Source organism: Saccostrea cucullata, unplaced genomic scaffold (assembly GCF_032062105.1).
Source record: "Saccostrea cucullata isolate Sc308-1 unplaced genomic scaffold, CSIRO_AGI_Scuc_v1 ctg3097, whole genome shotgun sequence".
Lineage (NCBI taxonomy): Eukaryota > Metazoa > Mollusca > Bivalvia > Ostreida > Ostreidae > Saccostrea > Saccostrea cuccullata.
Window position 1 is genome coordinate 1 of NW_026936477.1, and position 10,000 is coordinate 10,000.

At 32.1% G+C, this 10,000-nt stretch overlaps 1 protein-coding gene across 4 annotated transcripts in view; it reads left to right on the plus strand.

Annotated features, from left to right (window-relative positions):
- The first annotated feature begins 514 nt into the window (after positions 1 to 514).
- Positions 515 to 10,000, plus strand: part of LOC134245683 (cytochrome b5 reductase 4-like) — a 49,767-nt gene continuing 40,281 nt past the window's right edge. For 3 of the 4 annotated variants that reach the window (XR_009987491.1, XR_009987490.1, XM_062727954.1), the window contains exons 1-7: positions 515 to 636; positions 3,211 to 3,295; positions 4,523 to 4,573; positions 6,968 to 7,006; positions 7,195 to 7,246; positions 8,937 to 9,088; positions 9,808 to 9,840. Coding sequence is in view for 2 of the 4 variants with exons in the window: in XM_062727954.1 (XP_062583938.1) it covers positions 562 to 636; positions 3,211 to 3,295; positions 4,523 to 4,573; positions 6,968 to 7,006; positions 7,195 to 7,246; positions 8,937 to 9,088; positions 9,808 to 9,840 (487 nt within the window). In the remaining 2 variants the exon portion in view is untranslated. The remainder of the gene's footprint in view (positions 637 to 3,210; positions 3,296 to 4,522; positions 4,574 to 6,967; positions 7,007 to 7,194; positions 7,247 to 8,936; positions 9,089 to 9,807; positions 9,841 to 10,000) is intronic. The other variant, XM_062727956.1, reaches the window with a different exon arrangement.

Consider the following 10,000-nt stretch of genomic DNA (forward strand, 5'->3'; position numbering starts at 1 on the left):
TAACATCAGAGAAAATACAAATTTGATACAGCTGTAAATTTTCTTTCAGCAGAATGTAGCAGAAAGAAACACAAAAGCTCAAAATTGCACTATGATTAATATCTGCAGAAAGATGGAGCAGATTGTTATATTCATTAACGATTTCTCTGATAACCTTCATTTATTCTTTAATAATTTCCTTCCCAAGAGCACTTTAATCTTTTACAAGAGGCAAATATTGTACGTCATTGTAATGAAATCCGTACCAACTGTGCATTAATTGCATTAAAGATGAAAATATGAAGAAAGTGCATTATGGCACATGAAAAAAAAAATATTTTCAGACTTAATTAATTGATCATATTCTGTTACTCTCATCTAACTGTATTCAGAATTTTTTAAATACATTGTCATTATACTTTTTCAAGCAAGGTAAACAAAGTACATTAACTACATTTCATTTAATTGTTGGGGGGGGGGGGGGAATCCTTTCTTCTTTTTCAGGCAAGGCATTTGGTAAATTAAAATTTTAGTACTTTTTCGTTTTCTCTTTCAGGCAAAGTGTACAACATCACCCCTTACATGGAGTATCACCCTGGGGGAGATGACGAATTGATGAGAGGGGCGGGGATTGACGGAACTCAACTGTTTGATGAGGTAAGTTTTTAGCTCTCCTCAACGAAGTTGGGGGAAGCTTATGTGATACCCTAAGCGTCGGCGTCGGTGTCGGCGTCGGCGTCCCAGGTTAAGGTTAAGTTTTTTGGAGCAGTTTTCTTTTTAAGGACTTCTATGTCCTATATTGATTAGACATGCATGGAAGATGTTTCTATTGTGTTTCATTGTACCAGTCAAAGTTTCAGATGCTGCAATTTCAGCAAAGGAATGACCAGGTTAATGTTTTTGGTGCAGGTTAACATTTTTGGTGCAGTTTTTGGTGTAGGTCTCTTTTCCGAGTAACTATAAGACCTATGTTGATCAAACTTACATGGATGGTACATCTTAGGATGCATATTACACGACTTGCTTCAGATGCTGAATCTGACCTACATTTTCCGGTTGAGTGAACAGGTTAAAGTTTTTGGTGCAGGTTTCATTTCGAAGATACTATGAGCCCTATAATGACCAAACTTGCATGGATGGTACATCTTATGATGCATTCTACTAGTGAGACTTGCTTCGGATGCTGAATCTGACCTACATTTTCCGGTTGAGTGAACAGGTTAAAGTTTTTGGTGCAGGTTTCATTTCCAAGTTTCTACGAGACATATAATGACCAAACTTGCATGGATGGTACATCTTAGGATGCATACTACCAGTCTTGCTTCGGATGGTGAATCTGACCTACATTTTCCGGTTGAGTGAACAGGTTAAAGTTTTTGGTGCAGGTTTCATTTCCAAGTTACTATGAGACATATAATGACCAAACTTGCATGGATGGTACATCTTAGGATGCATATTACAAGACTTGCTTCGGATGCTGAATCTGACCTACATTTTCTGGTTGAGTGAACAGGTTAAAATTTTTGGTGCAGGTTTCATTTCCAAGGTACTATGAACCCTATAATGACTAAACTTGCCTGGGTGGTACATCTTAGGATGCATACTACCAGACTTGCTTCGGATGCTGAATCTGACCTACATTTTCTGGATGAGTAAACAGGTTAAAGTTTATGGTGCAGGATTCATTTCCAAGTAACTTGAGCCCTATAATGACCAAACTTGCATGGATGGTACATCTAAGGGTGCATTCTACTAGGCTGGCTTCAGAAGCTGAATCTGACCTACATTTTCCGGATTAGTGAAAAGGTTAGTTTTTTATACAGGTTTCATTTCGAAGTAACTTTGAGCTCTATGTTGAACAAACTTGCATGGATGATACATCTTAGGATGCACACTAATGGACTTGCTTCAGATGCTGAATTCGACATACATTTTCCAGATAATAGACCTCGTGAAAGTTATGGGTGCAGGTCTGTCACCAAGAAACTATAAGGCTTATATAAACCAAAGTTGCACAAATGATGCATCAAGGGATGAAAACTCTCAATCTTGCTTCAGATGCTGGATTTTAATTACATTTGCATGATGAAGAACTAGTTTTAAGTTTTTATATAGGTCTATTCCAAAGTATCAAAATTGCATAAATTTTGCAATTTTGGATGTATAACACTTTTTGTTGGTTAATTGTGTGACTTAATTTGCCTTACTTAAAGACAACATTCGTTGAGGTGAGCTCTGTAATCTCTGATTACCTATGTTTATATAATCATTTAACTAAATTGATACAATTTTCAAGTGTATCAAATGCAGTATTTTTCCTAAAGTGAATTGTTTTCTTCCAGAGCTTAATTTTCAGGGTACATTGTAAATCAAAAGGTAAATTTTAAAGGATTTTATAAGGAAGAAATGAAAATTGATTTTTTTTCTCCCACTAGTTTGTAAGATTACGGCACTATTTCTGCTGACAAAAAATTGCTTTATTTGATAACCGGATTATTTAGGGATTTTGATAACAAATACATTGTTTTATCGACAAATTTATCATGATCAGGGGAAGAATTATTTTCTTATTGAATTATGAATTCCAGCAGAAACATTAGAGGGCCCTCATGTTTAGACTTTGTCATAATTATAAGATATTAAATTAAATTCCTGTGTGGAGCATCAGAAATTGCAACAGATTAAAGTGAAATTTAAATAAAAAGTTAATATTTTTTCCCATTATCCATTTCTTCAATAAAGATTTGATTAATCTAAATCTTTTAGCTTGTAACATTTGGGGCTGTTATATAGAACATTAAATTATGAGAGAATTTTTGGCTGTCAGGGTAACTTAACTGGAGCAAATAATTTTTTTATTGTTGATTGTCTCATAATGCTGATATATGTATTTGTGTCCTATATTTTAAAATAAATATGAGGTATATCATTTGTCAGCTAGCATTTACAAACTGGAATTCCCTACCAGATTAGAAAATTTAATAAAATACTATAAATCACTTTTTATTCGCGAAAACTTTATTTTCGCGTAATTACGCGAGACGGTATGCTCGCGAAAATTTCATTCTCGCGTATAATAGAATTCCTTATGATTATATAGAGCAAGGATCACAATTTGTGAAAATTTTGTCTCGCTTATAAAGATTCAATGACTATCTTGCAAAAATAATGTGTCGCGAAAATTAAGTAATCTACAGTATGCAATCATTAAAAATGACTGTTTTCTTGTAGGTTCATAAATGGGTAAATTATGAATCAATGTTGGAGAAGTGCTTTGTGGGAAAGCTGAAGTCGACAACTCCAGTCCATAGAAGAGGTGGGTGCTTAAGAATTTGTAGAAAATAGGTCAATTTGACCTACTTTTTAGAACAGTGAATTACCTTTTCCATTGGAATTCTGAAATCTGACAACAAATATGAATCATTGATTTTTTATAATTTGTAATTAAAGTCTTACATACTACATTGTATGAGTCAATTGTAATATGTAGGACTGTTTATTAGTGAGAATTTTAATATAATTGTAAAGTTATAGTTATTCTTTAGAATTGCAAGAGTACCAGTTGGAAGACTTAGTTGTATTTGAAGTAAAAACTGCACAAAGTCCCATTATATTCTCTGAATATGTTGACTTTAGACTTGACCTGGACAAGACTCTAGTTATTGGACAGACTTGAACAGCTTAATTAACCATTTGACCTAACATTAACCCCAAAAACTTGTTCAGCAGAAGCTAAATTAAAAATTTTTAAGCATATTGATCAAACTGGCTGCTGTAACTGTTCGGACTGTTCGGACATTTTTTTCTTTTCATTGGTATGTGGATATATAGATTTTTCTGTCAAGAGCACAAGGCAGGCAAAGAATCAGTAAATCCTATTACGAATAGTAGCCCTAGAAGTTAAATATTTAACAGCAGCTATTTCAATCTGTCACTAGACCAAGTTCTTGTATTTTCTAATCCTCTTGTTTGCTGACAGATGGAGGGTGTTTTCATGATTTCTAGCTCTTCATTTCCCGATACTGGAAATCAAATTATCTACATTGGTGTTGAATTTCCGATAATTTGAGATTCAGCAGGAATAAACACCAGTGGTTATCACGTCAGCTATTTTTATTAAACTGGGCAGGAGTTTTTATCATTTGTTGGAATTCTTCTAAATTTTTAAAACGTGCTCTGTCATGGTAGTTTGGAAGCAGCTATCAGAAGTTTATAATCAATAACAGAAGAATGAATTTTAACATATTCATCACAGGGATGACTATAGAGAATCACAAAGTATAGAAATCCTCCTCTTGAACACCCTTTACTGTTTTAACTTTTTTGTAGAGGGCAGAGATTGATTTAGTTTATAAATTTAGTAAGAATTATGAATATTCAATCTGCTTAGTGTACATTGTTTTCAGTACTTTCAGTTCTTTGAGAATTTTGTTAAGAATGGCATGATGCATACAAAAATAATATGAGTGAAATAGAGAAAGAGAGAGAGAGGAGAGAGAATTAAGGAAAACAAACTGAGTGTCAGATTTTCTTTGTGATACAGTTTCCTTGTTAAGGACCCTGGAACCTTCTATATCTGCACCAGGGCTTAGTAGTAAGTGTCTTACTAACAGTATGTGGTTTCTATGCTTATACTGCTTATGCTGCTTTAACTGCAGACTTAACAAAATGTTTTATGTTTGGCTTTTTAGCATATCATGAATATGCTTCTGTAAGCAACTGAAGAGATTTAAGAGCTTAAATATCCATTTGTTTGTAAAGATCCTCATATTATGCAATGTTAATGCATATATATGCTTGATGTCAATGAGCAAATGGTACATAACACATCATGCTGAATTGCAATGCTTTTGTATGTACTATTTGCAAGGTGAATAATTGTAATTATAGATAAAGCCAAAAAAGATAACAGTTTATCAGATTTATATAAAATTTAAGTGAATTACAGTTAAACCTGTCTAACCCCACACCTGTGGAATCCTTTTCATTGTGAATTGTGACACACATTTTGTATTCCAGTTTCTGGTAAATGTACTGCATATTTCCATATTTTTGACACTATGCAGTCTGACACCTTGTCTATTTGACACAGACTTTGCCCCCCCCCCCTCCCAACTCTCATTGCATGTTGAATAAGCTAAGTTTCACTGTATAAAATTGATGTATTACTAAAAGGAGATGACTTGTAGTTTGTTTTCAGCAAGAAAACTAGTGTCAAGTCTTAGAATCTTGCTTGTGAATAAATCAAAATTATTGTCGTATGGCATTGTCTGAGAAAAGATTCATTCAAAATTAGCTCTATCAGTGACCAGGTTCTGGGGCTTTTTATCATGTTACATTGGCAAGACTTTAATTTGTCCTTTATTTATAAACATTTGATAATAAGGTAATGTTTCTTTCATTATTATGTATTATACATTATAAATCTTGTTAACACCATTTATCAAAAAATGTTAATACGAGGGTTGTTCGAAAAGTTCGTGGACGATGTCCATCCTCGTTATATTACTCAATGGAAGTTAAAAACAAGCACATCATAATATGTAAAAATATTTGTTTTGTTGATGTGGGAAGTTTCATTCCATTTGATTGAACACAAATAAATTTACTTCATTTTAAAATCAACATGTTTTGTACCCGCGGAGCACACAAAACGGTAATGTAACGTCAACACATAGCGTCGAGAATTTATAATAGATACTATACCTATACATTTCACACAGAATATTCCAATGCCCATTCATTAAATTCTTTTTCTAATACTTGACATTAATTTTTTAAGAATAGATCTCATTGTATAATTTCCCTTGTTAAGGTTGTAATTTTCTTTTAGTACCTAACTCTGCTTTCACAGGATAAGCACCTATGAAGTGCCTTTGTCTTTCATTTACGTTTCAAATTTTTAAGTTTTGTTCAGAAGTTTACAGTAAAACCGTTTCTTCACAGGTCATCCTCATCCGATACAGAGTCTCTGTCACTCAAATATTGCCTGTACTATTTGTACACACATGCACAACTCGCTTGTGACATATTTCCTTGATTCCTTCAACATTTTTAGAGTTTATTCAGGATTATTCCAGAGAAAAACACAAAACTGCTTCGGTATCTGCTGCTCCGTGACGTTCTAAAATGTCATCGTTTTTTTTCGATTTCAATAAGGACTACTTATGTTCTCAAGTTGATTTCTTTTCAACTAAGCAAAATATAAAACCATAATTTGGTACACATATCGATGTAACAATTCTTAATTTGAATTTCTAGGTAGTTTTTCGTTTTTCCTCCATTTTACAGAGAATATGACTTTTGATATTATTTTTTGTATTGTCTGTAACTGACTAAATTTTGACCTGCTCCGCGATCCGATTTTTGCATTTTTTAAATCTGGATAAGTTTTTAATCAATCGTAATATTTTGTCAAAATTAATGCACATTATTTGGATTTATTGTTAAAATATTCCTACCAAATTTGGATAACATATGACGTCAAATAAAAAAGATATGACAGTTGTCCACGAACTTTTCGAACAACCCTCGTATGTACTATATTATTAAAATTTTTTGCTAAATGATGTTAACAAGATTTTGGTCAACTCACAAAATAATATACTTTAACTAATAACATCACCTTTCAAAACAATGTTTTCATTGGGAACTTTTATTACATTGCCCTTGATATTACAATATTTTACTGTGAAAAAATGAACATCATAATAACCGGACTGCACTGTAAAAAATGTGCTTGTACATAAGATAACTTTGAGTTTTTCCTTGAGATAATTTACTGACCTTTGTTTAATTAAACTCACAATGTCACCGAAATTTAGATTGGGTCTTAGACCATGATAATAACACTTGCATTTGGAGACAATAGAGAAAATAAAGTCAGTTTCATTTGAAGTGTTGTATTGGGCAGTTCTTATTTAAATTACTTGTATTTTACAAATAAAAATATCATAACCCCAGAATAACATTCTTTATTCTTCTCCAGACTCTGTTGGAAAATCCCTTAGTACAGATTCAAAGAATGGTGAGTACTGAGATTATTTTTTCAACAACCAAAAGAGTCCCTAATTTTATAATAATATTTTTAAATATGCAAAAATGGTAAATAATGGCTTGTAAAAGTTTTATGAAAGAAAAAATATTTAAATAAAGTAACTGTTAAAATTCCTGCCTGGTTATAATAAATACACAGCAATTGTTTTATCTTTACAGGGCCCATGCCTCCTCCATCAATGAAAGTACCGCAAGTACCAGCAGTTCCTAAGTATGTAATGGTGTAACTTAAAACAATATACCGTAATTTCGGGAATATAGGTCGATACTTTTTTTTCTCAGAACCGCTGGGGTCGACCAATATTCAGAATTCGACCTATTTAAGGCTCAAGTTTACGAAAAATGCCCCCAAATCAGTAAAATTTACGCCAATTTCAAAGCAAATCTGTGCCACTTTCGTAACTTTTTTGATTATTTTCGCAAAAAAATTAATGCTCCAGTAAACAATAAAATATTTATTCTATAGCTTTCTTACAAAATAAGTTCCATTAATTATCTGTTGATGACAAAGGAAAACAACGTTGCTATATCTATTAAATAATTCCTCAACGTATTATCCATTAACATCATGCGGTATCCATCTTGTGATGTTAGGAAGTCGCGATCGTGTACTAAAAGTAAAACCGCAACCGTATCAAAATTTTAAATACGGAAAATTTTCACGATCACAACTGTTGTGTTTTTACCATTTATTAGTAGCGATAAATTGAAATAGTATATCAAATATTTTTTATTGTCTTATGTTTATTTAAATGTAAAACGAGTGAAATAATCAATTCAATTCCTAAATTTAATTAAAAAAAAAACAAAAGTCATTACTGTTTTTTTTTTAAATATTAATTAATTATAATATAGAATTTTAATTGTCTGACAGATAAAGGGATTTACACTGTGTACGCAAAGGTGTTTAACACCTGTGTTCACTGTTGGTTTAAATGCCTGCGGGGCATGATTAAGAAACCCACGTGCCATTATAGGGTATTAGTGTTACACATCATTGAACAAACAATGTCGTGAAATTCATGTTGAAAGTCAAATTGTGAATGTACTCTCAATTAAAATTTATAAATTAAACTTATAGAGTGTTAATATGATTTCAATTCTTAACTGTTGCTTGATTTATACATTCAATGGTCATTTGCGTGTTTTAGCAAATCCCTGGAGAAGAAAAATAAAAATGGCGGACATCGAAGTAATTGTCGTCCACCGGTAAATAATGTTTGAGTAAAATTTATTAGGAATGTGTCCAAGTTGTTCTGACTTCGGAATTACTATTCTTTGGTCTCGGGTATCTCCCGATTTATAGCTGTAAAATAATAACGTATTTACGTGTTATTTATGCCTCTGATTTAACAACAGTGTGAAACTACGGAGGCATTGAACAGGCAAGTTGGAGAAAAATAAGTAGTTACACAATTCAAAGAAGTTTTAACTACATTTTTTTACAAAACAGTATTTAATTGCTGTACTCATTAAAATACCTGTTTATTTTCTTGATACGTTCATGTCACGGAATAACCCCGATAATTTTAGGGGTTTACCTGTTCTGATACGTTGTATCTGCGTTAAAATCTTAAGAAAACGGGAAACAAAGCCTCGTCCTCTATAGTAAGTTCGACCTATCTTATTTCGACCTATCTTTTTCAAAATTTAAGGCTGAAAATGAGCTTTTCGACCTATATACCCCATCGACCTATAATCCCGAAATTACGGTACCTATAATGGTCAGGTAGTCAGAAAGATGTACACTCCATAGAAATGAAGATTTTTTATAAAGTCAGTTTGAATATTGAAGTAAACGTTTGCATATGAGAAGTAAAAAATAAAGTTTGTAGTGCCTAGGGAAAATATCAGTTAAACTATGATATCCATGATTGAAGTACTTACATTTTTGTGAACAGGTTTGATTGGTTCCAAACAAAGACTACAGTGACTTTAGTGGTGTATACAAAATGGAAGTCCATGAAGTCGGATTTTGTGGTTATAGACTATTGTGATAACAAATTTCTAGCCTCACTCTACATAGAAGATTATATTTACTATTTACATATAGGTGAGAAAATTTTCATGTATTATTTTCAAATCATGGAGATAAAAAATTTTATACTGGGATTTATAAGGGGAAAAAAAATTACCTATAATAAATTCTTATTAAGAACCGCAATAGAACCATTCATTTTTCAAACATTCCAAAGTTTGGACCTTTGGGGTTAGAGTTGTCTTAAATTGGAATGAAATTTTTACCCTGTTCATACTGAGAGTTTAATTCGAATTAAATGTAAGTTACTGCAAATTCAATTTGAATCGCGTTCACACGGAGACTTTAATGCGAATTAGTTTAATTCGAATTGGTTTACTGCACATTAAATTTCTTTGCATACTTCCGTGTGAACACTAAGCATAATGGCAAAGTTAGGTCAAATGCCACATGTCGGTGGTTAGCTTTAAGTACTTGTGCTATTTTTTAGCTAAAAATATGGAAAAGTGTGTTAATCACTTAGATGTGTGTAAAGACAGTAACATTTTGTCAAATGCATCTGCTTCTGCATAAATTAATGTGATGTGTTTTGCATTTTATTGTAGATTCTTTTTAGTTCAAAAAAAAAATCAAAAGCTGTTAAGCTGAACCATAAATAGCCCATTAAGTTGTACTGAATTTCTTTGATATTGTGTCCATATATAGTTAAAAGTAAATACAGTCTTTACAACATTCATGAGGTATTTCATAACAAATTGATTTTAAGATGACATTTATTTTTTTGTCCGTTATAGAACTTGCAGAGGCAATATCATTAAACTATGAAGGTATGTATGTTTTAACTTTAGTGATTGAAGTTATTTTTATTTTATTTAAGATACACATATCCATTCCAAATAGCTCTTTTATTATTTTTTTCTGCTCAGCCGTATTTGTTCATTTTTATGGTACTTGGGGTTTCTCGATAGAATTGCATAACTTTATGTC